This window comes from Mus caroli, chromosome 2, assembly GCF_900094665.2.
Source record: "Mus caroli chromosome 2, CAROLI_EIJ_v1.1, whole genome shotgun sequence".
Classification (NCBI taxonomy): Eukaryota; Metazoa; Chordata; class Mammalia; order Rodentia; family Muridae; genus Mus; species Mus caroli.
The window spans coordinates 113,238,070-113,259,029 of record NC_034571.1 but is presented as its reverse complement, the minus strand read 5'-3'; the positions used below and the strand labels follow the sequence as shown (position 1 = coordinate 113,259,029).

The following is a 20,960-nucleotide window of genomic DNA, read 5'->3' as shown; positions in this document are numbered from 1 at the left end:
CTGGCTGTCCTGGAACTCACTTTGTAGACCAGGCTGGCCTCGAACTCAGAAATCCGCCTGCCTCTGCCTCCCGAGTGTTGGGATTAAAGGCGTGCGCCACCACGCCCAGAGCTACTTATTTTTATTTTTGAAATGTTAGCATTGGAAAATCTTACTAATTATCATAAAAGTAATATATACTCATAGTGAGAAAATTAAAAAGTAATAAAAAGAAGAAAATTTTAAATACCAAAAATCCCAATCTACTCTGTCTTTATCTTATTAATATTCTTCCTATCTGTTACTTTCCTGTTGCTGTGACAAAACACAATGACCAAGGCAACTCACAGCAAAGAAAGTTTGTTTGGGTTTAGGATTCCAGAGGGCTAAGAGTCCATGATGGTGGAGTGGTGGAGGCAGGCGGCAGAGATGGTGGCTAGAACAGAAGCCGAGGGCTACATTTGGAACCAAAAGCAGGAAGCAGGAAGTAAACTGGGGAAAGGTGTCCATCTCTCAAAGCCTGGTTCCAGAGATATACTTCTTCCATCAAGGCCACACCTCCTAAGTGTCCCCAAACAGCAGTACCCACTGGGGACCAAGCATCCGAATGCCTAGACCATGTGGACATCTTATTCCAACCATCACATTCTTCAGCTGTTGGTTTTTTTTTTTTTTAATGGAGAAACAGTAAAAATAGCACAACAAATATGTTAGTGCATAAGTTCTTCAGCCACCCTTAAAGTCTTGTTGGGGGGAAGGGGAGAAAGCTCAGGCAGTAAGGCATCTGCTGTGCAAGCGTGAAGACCTGGGTCCAGGGCAGCTGGTATTCCAGACAGGCTCTGTTAAGGTAGGTCTTACGGGCCAAGTAATGTATACAAATACCTCTGCTTGTGAGGAACCTGTAGGTGCTCAAAGTATAACTGGCCCAGGGAGTTGATGCTTATCACAGCCTCGTTCTTCGACACCAAATCGATCTTGAATGGGTTTGCTGAGATGTGACATTTCAGATCTCCTTTTCTATCTGTCAGTATTAGGCTGCCTGTGTCCCCTGAGCAGACCAGCCTGCAAAATAAAACGGGAAGAGAAAAATCAAGTGCTACAGGTTTACATGAGTCTATGTGATTTAGAGTATCAATCAATCGGCAAGCAATCTTCCTATGACAGAGAACTGGTTAGACCTACAGTAAGGAGCCATCATGGACAGTGAAGAGAGGGCTTACACGGAACTTCATACTCTATACTCTATACTTCATAATGACAGGTAACAAAGTATTTCAACCCTTCTAGGCCACATTTTTAGCTATAAAGTTCAAATAATAAAATTAAAAGCTAATAGAGTTTTAGGGGAAATTTAAGTGAAATCATGCATGTGAAGCAACTGGTACAGGTTAGACACACAAATAAATGGTCGTCATCGTCATCATCATCAATTCTGTCTATAATGTCTAGTAACACTGGAGCACACAGAATCTGAATATTCTTATTTACTTTTAATTTTAAAATTGCATCTTAAAATTTTATTTTATGTGTCATATGTGTGTATGTGTAGGGGTCTGTATGGCACAGACTTAGAGGCAGCAACTTTTTTGATGACCATTCTCACTGACACTGTGAAAATCCTATATTTCTTTAGGCAGGCAAGTCTTCTCGGGAGCTTGGCTGTAAAAGGCTTTCTGGACTAGTGAGGGTCTGACAAGAGGTTTGGAGGCAGTGAAGGCACAAGGGACACGGAAATCCCTTTGCAAAGTCTGTCTCAGCGGAGGTCTATTCGGTGTGCTCAGGCAAGGCAGGGCCAACTCTATCAGGAGTAGGAAGGTGACAGAGAGGTGGCTCGGTGGTTAGGAGTGAGTGCTGCTCCTGCAGGGGACTCACATCTGCCTGTAACTCCAGCTCTAGGAGATCTGATGCCCTTTTCTGTCCTCCTCAGGCAACCACATAGTGTACTGCAAGCGCACCTAGGGAAAACCACTCCCAGCAGGAGCAGGGCGAGGGGGGCTGGGGCGCATTGGCATTGACAAGTTTGGGGATTTAGCATTATCCAAATCTTCTCACATGCAGGCATCTATAACTTTTTTCAGCGGATGCCCCAGATGGCAGATCTGAGGGGACTGTGAACTCAGCTTATGATCTAATTCAGCAACCTGCAGTATCAAACTCTGAGTCTGTATTTGTAGCCGCAGGGACTCTGAAGCTATACAAGATATGAGATAGTCAGAGACTAATTAGCTTTCTAGCAACGTTGTGAGTTCAGCATTTCAAACCCTGAGACTGTTGTTTTATGTCATTACAGGCTTCAGAGAGGCTGCTGGCAGCCAGGCCACCTCTGAGTTTTGAATTCTGCGTGACAGTATCTCCACCACTTGGTTTGCTTGGTAAGCCTTTTATTTCAGTTGATGACCAAGAGTAACTTAACCAGGAGCACAGAATGCCCTGGTTCATACCTAGTTGTACCCACTTGCTGGGTTATCATAACAAAAGATCACAGGCGTTGAAATAGCAGCTTATTTTCTCACAGTTCTGGAAATCTGAGGTATTAGCTGGTTGGCTTCTTATAAGACCTGCAGATGGTTGCTTGTCATTGTAAGTGTTCCTGTGGATGTGTTGTCACCGTTTCCTCATAGGGATAGCAGTCATGGTTTATCAAGGCCCACTAGCATGTTCTCACTTTCATTTAATTCTCACTTTGATACATCTCTATTAAGGTATCAGAACTCTGGCTATAAAGGAGTCTGGGAAAGGACAGAAGGCTGCTTTTGGCATTTCAGTTATTTACGTAGCTGAAGGTCCCCTAGAAAGTAGACTGAAGCAGAACTAACAGCGATATTTCCCACATAATGTTTATATGATCTTTACTGTCTATTGACCATATGATTTCATGGTCAATAACATCATGGTAGGGATATGGAGAAAACTAAAGCATCTGTCTTAACCTTATACTCTTTCAGGGACAAACTAACAGAAATCGCCAGGCAATGCAGCTGGTGTTTTACCCGAATGCCTGGGGAGAATGGGTGCAAATCTTACAAGTACTTGAAAATGCTTTAGTCCTGAGAGATTTCTTTTTTTTTAGCTAAACATTGATAATTAATTAATCTCTGGCTCTAAATAAAATTACATGTTAGGCTTCTGAGACTATCCTTAATTAAAGTGAGTCTGTCTGACTGTGTAAATTACTCTGAGAGCTAGTGTATTGGGTCTCTTGAGTCACGGTACTAATCCACGGGAGCAAATTAAATAGCTTTTCTTCTACTTAGTTCTAAACTCTGCCGAATAAACTATGGTTGTTGTGAAAAATAGAGCAGACTCAAAGTTCTGTCTCTTCTTACTTGGAGGTACAAAACAGTGCTGGAATGGGAGTTAAAGAAAGCAGAATCGATAATATAGAAAATTTATAAACTTATCTCCAAATGATTGACTACACCCAGTAACTGATTATAACTTTGAAAAGACAAAATAGGGGTGCATAAGGACAAAATAGGGGTGCATAAGGAATCCATCCAAAAGAATGAAAAGAACATGCCAAGGCTGTGAGTAACAGACCCTGCTCGGAGGCTCACCTGACAGTTCCTAGCTTGCTGTTGATGACATCAGGAACTTCATACCTTGGTTTCAGTGGAGTCTCTTCATTGATCTTAAGTCTGAAAATGTCTTTCTCTATACCATAAACTTCAGCCACGAGAGGAATCTGGGAATAGAGATGTGAGATCAGCTTTAACATGTTACCTCAGTGATAACCTATTCTAACAATCAAATGACAACAACTAGAAAGCATTTGTTTAAATTATTAGAGGCCAAGCAAATTGGTGAACGTGGACAATAAAATGAACACATCCTGAATATATGCCTGTTCTTGCTTGGTTATAGCTGTAGAACAAGAAATCTCTTCTGTGTGTCTGTGGCTAGGTAAATATATGGTTGTCCAAACCAGGATCTTTAGAGTAAATGGGGCCTTTACTAATAATCAAACTGAATAATTGCATAAACTGCAATGACTTGAAAAGATTGAGACATACAACCAGGTGCAGATGTGCTAAGAATGTGAGTGTTAGATTCAGTGTAACTAGGCTCCAGCTGAATGAAAGATGAAAGAAACAGGCCCAAGAAAAGAACTGAGAAGATTATTGATCTTTGCCATTTTTTAAAAGATTTATTTATTTTATAAATATCAGTACACTGTAGCTGTACAGATGGTTGTGAGCCTTCATGTGGTTGTTGGGAACTGAATTTAGGACCTCTGCTTGCTCCAGTCAATCCCACTAGCTTGGTCCCTGCTCACTCCGGCCCAAAGATCTATTTATTGTTATAAAAAGTACACTGTAGCTGTCTTTAGACACACCAGAAGAGGGTATCAGATCTCATTATGGGTAGTCGTGAGTTGCTATGTAGTTGCTGGGATTTGAACTCAGGACTTTCAGAAGAGCAGTCAGTGCTCTTGCCCGCTGAGCCATCTTGCCAGCTCATCTTTGCTGTTCTTAACAGTAGATGAAATGAGGCTTATTGAACTATCAACAGGCTTTTTACAGCCAGGAATAACAATAGGCTTCTAGGGAACTTTCTCGAGGGGCTGGGAAATTTAGGTAAAAATGTCCTACAGGAGGGATGGAAATAGTGTAGAAGTATGAAGAGAGAAAACATGAAAACCAAAACTTGAACCCCACGAGAACAGAAATGGCTGGGTTTGAGTCACCAAGTGAAGCATCTAGATTGGAGGATAACTTTAAGATGGGTTTCTAGGCAGTGTACCATGTTACACTGCTGTACTGCCAGGTTACTGTGAAGCACACTGCTGAGCACTGGTTACACATGGGCACCCACATGGTTATTACGTCTGCTATGGCATAGGCTCAACTGGAAATGCCGTGTGATGTAGTGTAAATGGCAGGATGTGGGGGAAGCAGAAGATAGGAACCTTGCATCTAGGACTACAGACAGCAGTCAGGGCATAGTTTCAGGACCACTGTGAAGAGCAAGCAGGTAGTGCTGTGACTGCAGGTGCAGTCGTAGCCACTCTCAGGAAGGCTGTTAGAGAACTGACTATAAGCACTGCACATGTGCTTACTTTTTCACAGATTGGAGTTCTCTTGACTATGCCATCAGAATCCCATCACTTGAAAATGCCCAGATAAAAACAGAGCTGAAACTGATTACCTATTCTCTCCCAAGCTAGACATATATTTTCATGGTTCTTTTAAATTCAACTAACATTTAATTTACATTTAATATTGTGATCGCTGAAAATGAAACCAACACACAATTTACATAAAGCTGAGATTAAAAGTACAAATACAGAATTGGTGGAAAAATAGGAAGGGGAATACCAATGTGTGCCAGGGGAAGGCTCTGGGAAATCTCTCATGGGGGGGGGGGGAGGAACCTAAGCAGGGCCTCCAGGAATTGGTGGGAGAATAAGATTTTATTGCTGTGATAAGCACTATCACTCAAAGCAACTTGGGAAGAACAGAGTTCATTTCACATTGTATCTTACAGTCTACCCTGAAGGAGGTCAGAGGAGGAACTCGAGGGAGGAGCTGATGCAGATGACATGGAGGAGTGTTGCTTACTGGCTTGCTCTTCATGGCTTGCTCGGCTACCTTTTTTATATAGTTCAAGACCACCTGGCCAGGGATAGCATCACCCACAAATAGCTGAATTCTCCTACATAAATCATTGATTAAGAAAATGCCTCATAACGCAGGCTAATCTGATGGATACAGTGTTTCAACTGAAGCTCTTTCTCCCCAGATGACCCTGGGATCCGATTCTTCTTAATGCTTTCTGTCTGAGTTAAATATTGTCAAATAATGTTAAGAATGTAAACAGAACAAAACAGTGGGACTTTAGTGTAGCACCCTCTTCTGGCTTTGTTTTTTCTTTAAATACGCTAAGTGAGTTGCTGGGTAATCCAATTTTGAACTTTTCTTTGACAACTGTCTAATCTTTCCCTTGTACCTAATGGCCCGTAAACATAAGCTGGACATTTCTTCCTTTGGCAGCTGTTACCATGGCACATCAGCTGTCCTGAACAATTCGTGAAAGGCTTCGTGAGAACCATATCCCAGCTGCAGAGAATGCCACAACCAAGATGCTGCTGACCCCACATACTTCTGCCTCTGGAGGCCTTGCTCCAGTGTGGAGCCCTTCACTTGAGCTTTGACAAGCCTTGATGGCCACCAGATGAGCTTGCCTACAGCTTCTCTGGAGGGCTGCTATTACAAGATCTTATAATAGCAGTCCTCAATTAGGTCAGGAGGAGGAGTATCTCCCCTAGTAACTCAGCAAAAAAACTCTGGGCTGTGCTCATACAACACCTTTCATTGGTAGGAATGGAAACTGCTATTAATGGAATTACAACCTGAGCCCAAGCACACCAGGTTCCTTTTCTAGATGTACATTAAGCTGTTTTCCAGTTTATTTGTTTGCATATTACAGTGTGTTCATTATTTTCCTGTTTCTTAGATAGTTTCATGTAGCCCAGGCTGGTGTCAGATTTGCTATGTAGCTAAGGATAAACTTGAACTCTTCCTTGTTCCTTCACCTTCTGAGTGCCAGGAATGCAGGAGTGTGCCCTCTTTTTCGTTAATCTGAGAGGCTTCTCTCAGACTCACCCCACACTCTTGTGTTGCAACCATAGGCTCTAGTAAAGCAGTTTCCAGAATATTATGTTTATTTTGTGGCCCTTCTCAGAGGTAGAACAAGCTTAGCTGGTTGCATAAAAAGCTCAATTCATATTTGTAATCCCAACACTTAAGAGACAGGAGGACCATAAGTTCTCCTCAGGTTACACAATAAGTGTGAAACCAGGTTGGTTTCTACAAAGACTGTCTGAAAATTTAAGATCAGTGGTAGTGTACACCAATAATCCAAGAATTTGGCACATAGAGGCATGAGGATCAAGAAATTCAAAGTCATCCATAACTATTTAACTAGTTCAAGGGCAGGCTTGAATTAGGGATGCTATTTTCAAAAACAAACCAAAACCAAACTAAAAGAAAACCTAGGACTTCAAGCTCTAGTATCAGCGGTGACAACAGAGATGTGGCTGAAAAGTTCCAAAGTCAGGAGCCTTTAGAGTTCTGATATTCAAAGCTCAGAGCTGCAACACTGGGAGTTGAGGCTCTAAAGAAGCTCTAAGACTTGTGATATCTAAGGCTGGAGGTGTAAAACCCAGATCGGGCTGAGAGCCACTGCCAATTAATGGCTCCAGTGCCTGAAGCTTTCAACTGTAACTGTAAAGGCAGGACAAGGGTCCAAGAGTGGCTAGCAGAAGATTCTGTAAGAGGTGGGGCTGCAGAGATGAGAGGCTATGGGGACCTGAAGACAAGTGTTGAGGATAGAAGGGTTAGAGAGGACAGCCAAGAGTTAGTCAAAGATCCTGACACTCAGCTCAGGAGGTATAACTTTAATTAGTGTTAGAACTCAAAAACCAGTGATAGTGAGTCTCTGCTTAGTATACCAGCTTCGGAGGCTTGGAACCATAGCTTCAGATCTCAAAGCTGAGAGCCATAAACCACTGAATTTGGAAACCCATCTTACAACTCTGGCACGCAGGGTTATCAAGGCTAAGGCAGCTGCCCTTTGCCTGTTCAGAGAGAATGACAGAGCCCCCAGCCAGCTGTTTGGGATCTCTATAAGCATGGATTCTCTATGGAGAAGAATGGTGACCGTGTGCTAGTTTTTAGCCCACTTTCCAAGGGCAATTAGCCTGCCCAGGTATGGCTTTGTTTGACAATTTTCCAATTAACTGCTTGTTGGCCACTCAGAATGAACAGTGCTTGCTAAAGTGTAGCTGTGTCCCATCTGCTGAGGAGGTGGCTAGTTGGGAAAGTCTCATTTTAATTTCACTTAGATGAAGAAGCAAGGAGTAACTTCATGTAGATGCTTAGAGATATACTTGGATCCTCAAAGAAGCTGCTAGAAGTATCTCTGGTAAAACCATGCTAACAGGCTGCCAAAGAAAGTAAAAATGCTTACAAAGATTTATCCAAATCAGAAGAAAACACCAAAATTAGCAATATAAAGTGCATTAAAGATAAAGGGTTAGTCCTGGCAGCCTTGTTAGAGCCACAGAAGGCAGCATACATTTCCCTGCATCGATGCCAAAAGACCAGATCTCTGCTTCTCAACACACAGCACCTTTCCATTCAAGGCAGAAAGCTGCTAACAGTAGGAGGGAAACAGTATTTAATGGGGGACATTTTCCTTTAAGGGGCTTTCTTCTAACAGCTTCTTTATTGAACACTTACTGGTATATTTACAGACATGTACTTTTTTTTTTTTTTTAACTCTATGTGATGTTAGGCTTCTAAGAGCTCGTGGGGAGTCCTCAAGATGGAACTACTTCTTTTATAAGAAAAGACGAGAATTTGCTTTGTTTGTGTCTTTCAATCATGTGGGGATACAAGGTGGCTATCTGTAAACCAGGAGAACAGAGGATGTGCTAGCACCTTGGCTATTAGGGAATGAATCTGTTGTTTAAGTCACTTGATCTATGGTATTTTGTTATACAGCCAAAGTAAACTAAAACAATACTGCTAAAACTTGATTGTTTCATAATTGCTTATTAGGAGTGAATTTGTATTTCAAGCATGATAAGTAGTCATACTCAGAAGTTAATCACTTAAGGCTAAGCAAGTGTTGGGGCAGGCAGCTGGGCAGGCAGGCACCAGGAGTTCTGGGTTTGTTAAAATCTGCCTCTTCGGTGCAATTTGAGAACTGTGGCTGTGAGCTGAATATGATCCTCTTAGATTCTGAACTGTTTCTCTGAACCTGAAAGGGGAAAAAAAAAAAGCTATTGTTCTTATTAGGAACACATATGCAGCTTGTTTTAAATCTCTGGACTACACTAGTACCTGATGTGCAATCTTCTTAATACTTTTGTCTTAGCCTAGAAATAACCTTTGGTCCTGTTCCTAGGCAATGAGATGGCCACAGAGTACAGACAATTTCTCAGATTATTTAAAATGTATATTTTCCTGAGAGTAAAGAGATTCCTATACAGCTTTGGTATTTTCCTGTACCTGAGATGGAGCAGGTTTTAAGTGTTTACAAAGTTCTCAGTCTTGGGGGCTTTGTGGCTGGCATTTCAGATACTTTGTTCTTTCTTGATGGACTTTCTGCTTCCCTTGAGCTTCATCCTCTGGAGCCCTCTGCACTGAAAAGCCTTCTTTTTGGAGGACAACCAGGTCTGTTGGGCTCTTACACTGTGGGCTTTTTACTTGCGCCCAGTCCCAATTAATCACTCAGAGGCTTATTTTTCTGAATAAATGCCTAGGCCATAAGCTAGGTCTGTTCCCTCATTAACTTATAACTTATATCAACCCATATACTAGTCTATGTCTGCCTCTCAATGTTCAGAATCCAAAGAGAAAGAATGATCTACTCTGACATGAGAAGGCACATGCAGGAGTCTGGCACTCACAGCATTGGTGGTGAGAATTTTATTTTGGTTTATCACTGGTATTTGAAATAATTCTGCCTCATTTTCTTTGCTGCAATGTCTTTATAATAGTAGATTATTCAAGAAGTTCTATACACTAAGCCTCCGCAAGGAAGGATCAAGATTTTTATTTCCAGATTATGGTCATTACAACTTGTTTCAGACACAACGAAGAGAAGAAGGAACATGAGAAAATTATCAGAAAACAACAACAACAAACAAGACAAGAAAGTTCCTGACATCTGGTAGGAAGCGCAAAGAGTCCTGGAAAGCCTCTTGTAGGCTCTCTGATTATTGGGAGTCAAGTTTGCTAAACACTAATTGTTCTAATTGTTTATCTTTCTTTCTTTCTTTCTTTCTTTCTTTTTCTTTCTTTTTTTTTTTTTTGGTTTTTCGAGACAGGGTTTCTCTGTATAGCCCTGGCTGTCCTGGAACTCACTTTGTAGACCAGGCTGGCCTCGAACTCAGAAATCCGCCTGCCTCTGCCTCCTAAGTGTTGGGATTAAAGGCATGTGCCACCACGCCTGGCTAACACTAATAGTTTCTAAATTAAGGTCTTATAGATCCTTCTGCCCACGTTGTGCGATAATTTTTATTTTGTTTTCTGACGAGTTTCCATATTAAAGCATTATAAGACAGGAGTGGCAGCAGTCATGAGGATTTCACATAACTTTCAGTTGAAAGTTGATGTCTGAGAAGGGGAAATGGTGAGATGGTGGAGTCAGTATGTAAGCTGTTAGTGGACCCTGACCAGTCTTAGTGAACTAGGTTCCCGTCTCAAAAATTAGCAGTTAATTCAGACTGGGCTGAGAGGTTCTGGAAGCTCAGGATGCTTTGAGGAGGTGGTAGTACTAAAAAGTAAGGCTTAGAGTAAAGCATCAGGTGGCTTGAGCTTTCTGGTCCAGCTCAAAACACTTGACCCATCTTTATGACACATCATAGTGTGGTAAACTGAAAGGTAATCAAAGGGTCAGGGATTTAGCTCAGTGGTAGAGCGCTTGCCTAGCAATTGCAAGGCCCTGGGTTCGGTCCTCAGCTCTGGAAAAAAAAAAAAAAAAAAGAAAGGTAATTGAGAGTTTTCAAGATGCCCTATGGGAATTCTTTTAGTTTGTAGTAACCATGGTGACATACTAGTGAAACCGCTCGGACACAGAAGACTCATGTCTTGGGTTTCCCACTACATAACACTCTTACCTGTTTCCTAGCCTAAATTTGGACATTTGCTGAATCTGCCCCTTGTTTAGGCTTCATGAGAAACTGTATTCTATATTAAAGTTCTGGAGCATATATGGATCTTTGAAAGACAGAAAAAATACACCTATGTGACACTGGGCAAATGTCTTTCTAGATTTTGTTTTCCTTACTTAATAATCGAGGACAGTACACTGTATGTCTTAGGTGCTTTATAAAAACAAGTTAAGAGGAAATAACACACTTAAAACATCTAGAAAAACGTGTGGCACCCAGGCAAACTCTATCGATATCTGCATCACTGTGAAAGTAGAACCAATGAGCATAGTGGCAGATGCATGTGAACGCTGTACTTGGGAGGCAGAGGAAGGAGGATCGGAGTCAAGGGAAACCTCAGTTAAATGGCAAGTTAGAAGTCAGCTCAGTCACATGTAACCCCACCTCAAAAATTAATGAATAAATGTAGAATCAATATATATGTACACATATATGTATATATGTATATATACATATACATATGAAAAAAGATCATAGTTCTTCTCTAGCAAAGTTCCACTGAGGCATAGTTTAAATTAGCAGTCATAGAAATGCATATAATTCAATCCCAATTAACACAAAAGCAAATTATTCTCCGATCTCACCTTAGTTGCTTCACTGATGATTTGGAACCTGGCGCTGTCCTGTTCTGTGTCGACTGAGCCTAGCAAAGCCTGGTAGGTGGTATTTTTGGTGAGCTGCTGTTTCTGCCGCCTACAGATATAGAGAGTATTGTGTGATAAGTTTTATCAATTTGGCACAAAGTAGAGACATTTGAAAGGAGAGAACGTTAGAATATGCCTTCATCACTGGCCTGTAAGGGCTTCTTCTTGATTAACTTATTGATGTGGGAGGGACCAGTCCATTGTGGGTGATGCTGCAGGTGGTGTATGAGCAAGTCAGAAAGCAGCACTCCTCCACAGATGCTGCTTCAGTCCCGCCTCCAGGTTCCTGCATTGAGTTCCTGCTCTGACTTCTCTCAATGATGGACTGTAACTGGGAGTTTATAAGATAAAATAAAACCTTCCCTCTTCAGGTTGATTTTGGTTATGGTCTTTATCCCAGGAACAGAAAGCAAAATGAGACAAGTATACAGATCTATGAGAACTACTTGTGACTATCTGCATCTAATAGACTGTACCATGTAAGTACCAGTAAAGTCACTGTCACAGTAAGTGGCTGGCAATATACAGCATTGGTATGCCTATAAAGTACCAAGAATACAATACTACTAGAATTCTAGTAAAAATTATTGCTAAAATAATACTAATTTCAACATGATATTTTTGAAGAATGGCATCCTGTCTTCTTTACTGAGAAAGTGGGGCAACTTCCTTCCTTCCTTCCTTCCTTCCTTCCTTTCTTTCTTTCTTTCTTTCTTTCTTTCTTTCTTTCTTTCTTTCTTTCTTTCTTTTGTGTGTGTGTGTGTGAGAGAGAGAGAGAGAAAGAGAGAGAGAGAGAGAGAGAGAGAGAACAGAAAAAAAAACCAAACAAACCCAGGAATGATACATTCCTTAGGGACTGTTCTTTTTTTTTTTTTTTTTTTTTTTTTTTGGTTTTTCGAGACAGGGTTTCTCTGTATAGCCCTGGCTGTCCTGGAACTCAATTTGTAGACCAGGCTGGCCTCGAACTCAGAAATCTGCCTGCCTCTGCCTCCCGAGTGCTGGGATTAAAGGCGTGCACCACCACGCCCGGCCTCATCTTTTTATTTTTAAGTCAGTGTCTCTTACTAGTCTAGGGCTGGCCAAGTACGCTAGGCTGGCTGGCCAGCAAGACCTAGAGATCTCCTTGTCTTTGCCCCCCCAGTGCTGGAGATTGCAAGTACCTATGACTGGTAAAATAGCTTTCCAATAGGTTCTAGGGATAAAAACCCATGCCTTCTTGCAAGTACTTTACCACCTATGCCATTTCCCCAGCCTACATTTGAAAAATAACTTTTAAAAAGATTTATTTATTTATTATATGTAAGTACACTGTAGCTGTCTTCAGACACCCTAGACGAGGGCATCACATCTCATTATGGATAGTGAGCCACCATGTAGTTGCTGGGATTTGAATTCAAGACCTCTGGAAGAGCAGTCAGTGCTCTTAACCACCGAGCCATCTTTCCAGCCCCCCCAAAAAACTTTTATGAACTTAAATTTCCTCCTCCTTTTCAGGAAATGGACCTTTAGTAATAATTCAATAGAGTCTAGTGGAAATTCGATATAGGCTATTAATTTAACAAGGTGAATAACATTCATTATGTAGTCCCCCAAGGTAACTGTTTTGAGTTAACAATGGCATCCTTTCTTTATCTAGAAGAGACAGTGGCTAAAACAGAAACTTAAAAATATGTGAAACAATTTTTGCTGGATATGGTGGTAGAGCACCTTTAATCCCAGCACTCAGAAGGTAGAAGCAGGCAAGTAATTGTTATCTACATAATGAGACATTGTCTCAAATAACAAACAAAATAAAGAGTAAAACAAAAACCTCAAATCAATCAAAACAAAAAACAAAAAATTAATTTTGATGATTTTTTTGATGATTTCTGTTTCAGCATCACCAAAAAGTAGATATAAATCAGGCTCTTGAACCAACTAAACCAAGAAGTTCTCCAAAGTAGACTATTTAAAAAGTGATTTTAATGACAAAACCAAATTTACACACTATCTTTCCACAAATCCAGCCCTACTAAGGATAATAGATGGAAAATGCCAATACAAGGAGGGAAACTACACCCCAGAAAAAGCAAGAAAGTAATCTTCATTCAACAAACCCACAAGAAGATAGCCACACAAACATAAAAATAACATAAAAAATAACAGGATGCAACAATCACTATTCCTTAAAATCTCTTAACATCAATGGACTCAATTCCCCAATAAAAAGACACAGACTAACAAATTGGATACATAAACAGTACCTAGCATTTTGCTGCATACAGGAAACATCCCCTCCCCCAGCCTGAAACCTGCTTGCTCAGGGGTGGAGCTTCCTGCTCATTCGTTCTGCCATGCCCACTGCTGGACCGTGCCACTTTGCTGTTTGGAGCCACACACGTGCTCACCCTGCTACTGGACCCCGAGATTATTTGGCGGGAGTTGGGTCCCCTCCCCCTTCCTTCATAACTGAGTGTCGAAACAAATAAAATTGAGCTTTAATCAAAATGCCTGTCTTAGCTACATTTCTTTTTCTCGCCGCCTAGCCCCTCTTCTCTTCCAGGTTTCCAAAATGCCTTTCCAGGCTAAAACCCAGGCTGTGATCTGCTAGCCGGACACAACAACTGTCAATGACAGACACTATCTCAGAGTAAAGGGCTGGAAAACAATTTTTCAAGAAAATGGTCCCAAAAAACAAGCTGGAGTAGCCATTCAAATATCAAATAAGATTGACTTTCAACCAAAAGTTATCAAAAACACTTCATACTCATCAAAGGAAAAATCTACCAAGAAGAACTCTCAATTCTGAACATCTATGCTCCAAATCCAAGGGCACCCACATTCATAAAAGAAACTTTACTAAAGCTCAAAGCACACATTGCACCTCACACAATAGTAGTGGGAGACTTCAACACTCTCCTTCCATCAAGGGACAGATCATGAAAACACAAACTAAATAGAGACACATTGAAACTAACAGAAGATATGGACCAAATGGATTTAACAGATATCTATAGAAAATTTCATCCTAAAACAAAAGAATATACTTCTTCTCAGCACTTCATGGTACCTTCTCCAAAATTGGCCATATAATCAGTCACAAAACAGGCCTCAACAGATACATCAAGACTGAAAAAATCCCATGCATCCTATCAGACTAACACTGGTCTTCAATAGCAATAAAAACAACAGAAAGCCCAAATACACATGGAAGCTGAACAATGCCCTACTCAATGAAAAGTTGGTTAAGGAAGAAATAAAGAAATTAGACCTTAATGAAATGAAGGCACAACATACCCAAACTTATGGACACAATGAAAGCAGTGCTAAGAGGAAAACTCATAGCTCTGAGTGCCTCCATAAAGAAACTGGAGAGAGCATAGCAGCTTGACAGCACACCTGAAATTCCTAGAACAAAAAGAAGCAAATTCACCCAAGAGGTGTAGACAGCGGGAAATAATCAAACCAAGGCTGAAACCAACCAAGTAGAAACAAAAAGAACTATACAAAGAATCAACGAAACCAGGAGATGGTTCTTTGAGAAAATCAACAAGATAGATAAACCCTTAGCCAGACTAACCAGAGGGCACAGAGACAGTATCCAAATTAACAAAATCAGAAATGAAAAGGAGTGAGTTCGAGAACAGCCAGAACTATACAGAGAAACCCTGTCTCCAAAAAGCCAAAAAGCCAAAAAAAAAAAAAAAAAAAAAAAAAAAAAAAAAAAAAAAAAGAAAAGGAGATATAACAACTGAAACAGGGGAAATTAAAAAAATCATCAGATCCTACTACAAAAGTCTGTATTCAACAAAACTGGAAAATCTGGATGAAATGGACAAGTTTCTAGACAGATACCACATACCAAAGTTAAATCAGGATCAGATTAACCATCCAAATAGTCCCATAACCCCTAAAGAAATAGAAGCAGTCATTAAAAATCTCCCAATGAAAAAAAGCCCAGGACCAGCTGGGTCTAATGTAGAATTCTATCAGACCTTCAAAGAAGACCTAATACCAACACTCTTCAAACTATTCCACAAAATAGAACGGAACACTACCCAATTTGTTCTGTGAAGCCAGAGTTAGACTGATACCAAAACCACACAAAGGCCCAACAAAGAAAGAGAACTTCACCAATTTCCCTTATGAATATCAATGCAAAAATACTCAACAAAATTCTCACAAACTAAATCCAAGGACACATTAAAATGATCATTCACCATGATCAAGTAGGCTTCATCCCAGGGGTGCAGGGATGGTTCAATATACAGAAATCCATCAATGTAATCCACTAATATAAACAAACTGAAAAAAAAAACACATGATCATTTCATTAGATGCTGAAAAAGCATTTGACAAAATTCAGCATCCCTTCATGTTAGAGTCTTGGAAAGATCAGGAATTCAAGGCCCATTCCTAAGCATAGTAAAAGCAATATACCGCAAATCAGTAGCCAACATCAAACTAAATGGAGAGAAACTTGAAGCAATCCCACTAAAATCAGGGGCTAGACAGTGCTGCTCTCTCTCTCTCCCTATCTATTCAATATAGTACTTGAAGTTCTAGCTAGAGCAATTAGACAACAAAAGGAGGTCAAAGGACTACAAATTAGAAAGGCAGAAGTCAAAATATCACTATTTGCAGATAATATGATAGTATACTTAAGTGACCCCAAAAATTCCACCAGAGAACTCCTAAACCTGATAAACAGCTTCAGCAAGGTGGCCGGATAATTAACTCAAACAAGTCAGTAGCTTTCCTATACTCAAAGGATAAACGGGCTGAGAAAAAAATTAGGGAAATGACACCCTTCACAATAGTCACAAACAATATAAAATATCTTGGTGTGACTCTAATCAAACAAGTGAAAGATCTATATGATAAGAACTTCAAGTCTCTGAAGAAGAAAATCGAAGAAGAACTCAGAAGATGGAAAGATTTCCCATGCTCGTGGATTGGCAGAACTAATATAGTAAAAATGGCCATCTTGCTGAAAGCCATCAACAGATTCAATGCAAACCCCATCAAAATTCCAACTCAATTCCTCATAGAGTTAGAAAGCAATTCTCAAATTCATCTGCAATACTAAAAAAACCCAGGATAGGGAAAACTATTCTCATCAATAAAAGAACTTCTGAGGGAATCACCATCCCTGACCTCAAGCTGTACTACAGAGCAATAATGATAAAAACTGCATGGTATTGGTACAGTGACAGGCAGGTAGATCAATGGAATAGAACTGAAGACCCAGAAATGAACCCACACACCAATGATCACTTGATCTTTGACAAAGGAGCGAAAACCATCCAGTGGGAAAAAAACAGCATCTTCAACAAATGGTGCTAGCACAACTGGCAATTATCATGTAGAAGAATTTGAATAGATCCATTCTTATCTCCCTGTACAAGGCTCAAGTCCAAGTGGATCAAGGACCTCCACATTGTTTTTTAGTCTCAAATAGCCTCATAGAATGTTAAAGTAAGTATAAAAGACCCCTACAGAGGCAAATCTATCAATAGTCAACACATTTCAAGGTTATTTACTCTTCAATTCAATAGTTGAATTCTTAGAAATCCTGCTTCTGTTGTTGTTTTCCTCTTGTTTTTCTTCAGTGCTAAGGATCAGGCCCAGAGCCTTGCACATAAGGAAGTGCTCTATGGCTGAACCACATCTCCAGTTCCACTCCTAGAAAACTATATTACAAATCATTCATGTGTATAGGAAATGACATGCACAGCTCTTCATATGGTGGAACTCTCATAGCAAAAGATTAAGAAGAAACAACAGCCCAAGACTGTAACAAGTGGAACTGGAACCCAATAAATTATAGTGCGTCTACCCAGTGGGATACTGTGAGCAGAGAGGGAAATCTCCAAGTCCTGAAGCAGAAGCTTTCCAGACTAAGATACAAAGCAGACAGAGAGGGGGCACAGAACAATGTATATATGAATTTATTTGTAGGTATAAACAAAGAGGTGCTATAAGAATATATGTAGTTACAAAGAACACTGGAAGAATACATAAGAAATGAATAAATATGTGCATTTAAAGGGAGAAGAGAACGAGGATGAGAAAGTAGAGGTAGGAGTAGTACTTTTAATCTATTTCTTTCTATGTGAGTTTCAAACCAACTAAGTTAATTATCTTTGGGAGGACACACATTTAAAAATTATTTAAAAGTACTTTGGCTTTTAAAATAAAACACAATTTAAATAATTGAATAGTAAATATTAGATTTCCTAAAGAGTATGACCTTATCCCCTCAGTTCTCAAAAGCCTAGTGGGAATAATTTGGGAATTCCGTGGAGAATTTCCTTCTGGGTGAAATATTTACTTACCTGTAGAATGCAATCTTGCCACAGTCTTTGAAAATAGTTTTATCCACTGCTTCATCTTCAACACTAAATCAGAAGACATTTTAAAGAAATATATTTTACATAAGAATTGTGAGCTCAATTTCTGTACCTTCCCTAATGATGGTACAAACGTTTGGAACTTATTCTGTACCCAAAACTGTGTCACTGCTGTAATATAAGACTTCATGGGGTGACAGAATGTGAGCTGCAGAACAATACCCTTTTGTAAAACTACCAAAATGAATAACAAAATAGTTTCATAGGCGTAGTCTGAAAGCTACGGGAAAGGAGCATTGACTCTTATGAGGAAGGCACTTTTAAGATAATAGCCACAACCTGAAATCTAAACCAAGCCAAACAAGCAACTTACTCTCCTTTTTAAAGAGCAAAATATTTTCAGGACATATACTTCCAGAGAGTTTAGACCTGAAGACACAGTGTACCTAAATGTTCTATTAAAATCTAACATACAACTGCAAGATAAGGCTTTGAATCCTCTAAAAAAAAAAAGATATGTGTAGGTGCAAGAGTCAGAATAGAAACAAATACAGAAAAAGGAAAAATTGCTAAGAGGATTCCAACAATCTATAGGTTAATATTCCTTAACATCAAGTTTCCAGAACTGTATCTGGAATAAAATGTAATAAGATATACATTACTACTATTTATATGTATTTCGATTAGCCTTTCTCTGGTTAAAACAACTATAAGCTATAAGGGGATTGGAGGGTGGGGAGCACTCGCTTTGGTGAAGAGGTGTGGCTTTCTGCACCTGCAGTTAGTGAGTCCATGATTTTGAAAAAAGCTAAACTATAAAAACAGGTCGGGAGAGATAGAACACACCTAGTCATGCCAAGAAACTTTTATAGTGAAAAAAGAAAAAAAGAAAGAAAGAAATACCCTCATTAAACTCCGGTTTTGGCACCGTTTATTTTAATCCAGTGTGCAAACATGAGGAGACCTTGCTGTCTTCCGTTTCCAGTTTCGAAGAATGAGCCTTGGGGAGGGGCAGCCCGCTTAAAATCCATGTCTTAAGAGTTTGGAAGGCAACCTTTCCACTGTTAAACTTATCTAATCCTCCTGAAAGTACTTTATGAGAGGTTAGCTATTAACATTACCCAAATCCCTGCAGAACCAATAAAGAACGACGAAGCAAAAAGCAAGCATTCAAGGAAGTGCTTTAAAACATAAGTGAAGCCATCAAAGCTAAAAGGTTGTTTTTGGAGTCAGTTCTTGGGGGGGAGAGCAATTGCCCTTTACCTGATTTCCTCTTTCTCAGCTGCTTCCATGGCACAGGGATGTTAACTCTGCCTGGCTCCTAACTCTCAGGCCAGTCTCAGGCGATCTTTAAAAAACCGGTGACAAGCAGGCTTGCTAAATTATAACCCGTACTTCATCACAGTCAAAAGTCCCCTTCGGGCAGAAGCCAATCTTATTTTTTTTTCATCTGGTATTATCTCAAGCGTAAACCAGCGTATTTACAGGGATAAAGTACTTGGTAAATATTTCTAGGTTGAGAGTAGCTGATGAACTTTGCTTTTATTGGCGGAGATGTGCTCGCTGCCCTAGAGGTTAAAATCTAGAGTGTGAGAAACAGGAAGCACCACCGATAAGGGTCAGTCTCAGTGGCTGTCACTCTACAATACCGAAAGCTGACCTGATCTCTCCTCACTTTTAGTTTCGAATGGGGAGTACAGTCTGGATCACTGCTGGACGCTGATGTCTCCTGTCAAACTATGCTGCAGCTGCCCCACAGTCTTTCAGGGTCAAAAGGGACTTTGGAGCGCATGAATTGTTTCTACTCCAGCCCCGCCACATTCCAGGCTCTGTTGCCACAGCTCGACAGCCAGAGAACTGATCGGTACTGGATGTCAATCATGCATCCAGTGTGCGCGCTTCCACAGACGTCTGGCCGGCGCCTGACCTTGACTTGGAAAGGATGAGGGGCGGGAAGAAGCAGGAAAAGCAAAGGCTTGACCGCTGCACTGAGTTCCTTTAAGGACTGGAAGAACAGAGGGAAGCACTAGACCTCAAAACTCTGTTAGTTCACCTCCAGGCCACGATCACTGGGAAACAGGAGGACGCCTGCACAGTAGGCTCAAAGTTTCTGGGGCGCTCTGAGCGTCTGTGGGAAGAAGCACAGTTCCAAGGACCCGGATAATCCCGCCCACAAAGTAGCGCCGGAAGAGGGTGGGACGAGCCGGAAGAAGGCGGAACTACCTAGCCGGAAGGAGGCTCAATACTTTGGGTAGGCGCTTCATGGCTGTGAAGATGGCGGTGGCTGCGTGGCTTCAGGTGTCTCCTGTTATTTTTCTTCTTTTAGGGGCGCAGCCGTTCCCATTGTCGTTTCTTGGTGCAGGTCCAGCACCCGTGTTTGCTGCAGATAGATCCAAGTGGCACATTCCGATGCCGTCGGTGAGTGTTGGGGTCGCTACTGAGCCTGGAGTGGGGTAAGAGGTGGGGCTACGGTGGCCCAAGGGGTCCAGGAAGATTTCTGGAAAGTCGGGTTCCCAATGTGAGTGGAATACCCAGAGCGTCCGTGTAGCTGCCGACTGGATCCCACCTGCCCTGAGCTCAGAGCTGAGCTATTTGCTGTAGGCGAGGAGTGTCAGGGGCCAAGCGAGTTCTTACCGGGAAACTAACAGAACTTTAAGCATGGAACAGGAGAGAAACTTAATACACAGGTAGAGATAGTAGTTTCTCTTTCAGCTAGAATGTTACAAAATCCAGTAAGCTAGGGTTGGATGAAAGGGAGATGTGAATAGAAGTCTTTATTTTTAATTCTGTGTGTGTGTGTTTGTAAAAATAGTCCTACTGATGAAGGGTTTTGATTTGGTTTAAACTTGGAAACGTTTTTTGTGATTAGGGGACTTGGACATTCAAAAATGCATTTTAACATGGGAATAGCCAAAAGGAAACAATTCTAAAATGTTGTGTGGTAAGGATAGTCTTTTGTTTGGATAGTTAACTGATAAGTCGACCCATTTTAGAATCTCGTTTGACTAATTACAGTACTTTGAACCACAAAAACCAGATTTTGGTGAGAACTGCTTTAAAAACCATTAGCCATTTCGTTGACCTTTTTTGCTTCTTTTTTTTTTTTTTTGTCCTGTTCACTGTACATTTATATGGCAAATATTACAGGTTGTATTCACGTTGGTAACTTTGAGTAGTAGTTTTCTGTTTGTTACTGAAATGATTAATAGTTAAGTCCTTTTACATGTAAAAGTAAAACTGCTGAAAGGTTATTCAAAAGTCGGTTGTTCTGAGGGATGATTCGTGAGTAAAAAAGGAACTGTCCAGCTCAAGCCACTTTGA

The 20,960-nt window shown here is 40.6% G+C and overlaps 2 protein-coding genes across 4 annotated transcripts in view; one reads left to right on the top strand and one right to left on the bottom strand.

Moving 5' to 3' along the window:
- Window positions 1–20,066, bottom strand: part of Ganc (glucosidase alpha, neutral C) — a 58,001-nt gene extending 37,935 nt beyond the window's left edge. Inside the window, exons 1-5 of one of the 2 annotated variants that reach the window (XM_029484480.1) lie at window positions 18,903–20,066; window positions 17,625–17,687; window positions 11,248–11,356; window positions 3,537–3,664; window positions 862–1,041 (exon numbers count right to left, since the gene is read on the bottom strand). In XM_029484480.1, the coding sequence (XP_029340340.1) occupies window positions 862–1,041; window positions 3,537–3,664; window positions 11,248–11,356; window positions 17,625–17,687; window positions 18,903–18,931 (509 nt within the window). In that variant the 5' untranslated portion in view covers window positions 18,932–20,066. The remainder of the gene's footprint in view (window positions 1–861; window positions 1,042–3,536; window positions 3,665–11,247; window positions 11,357–17,624; window positions 17,688–18,902) is intronic. The other variant, XM_021182437.2, reaches the window with a different exon arrangement.
- Window positions 19,785–20,960, top strand: part of Tmem87a (transmembrane protein 87A) — a 48,053-nt gene continuing 46,877 nt past the window's right edge. For both annotated transcript variants that reach the window (XM_021182494.2, XM_021182509.2), the window contains exon 1: window positions 19,785–20,057. In XM_021182494.2, the coding sequence (XP_021038153.1) occupies window positions 19,902–20,057 (156 nt within the window). In that variant the 5' untranslated portion in view covers window positions 19,785–19,901. The remainder of the gene's footprint in view (window positions 20,058–20,960) is intronic.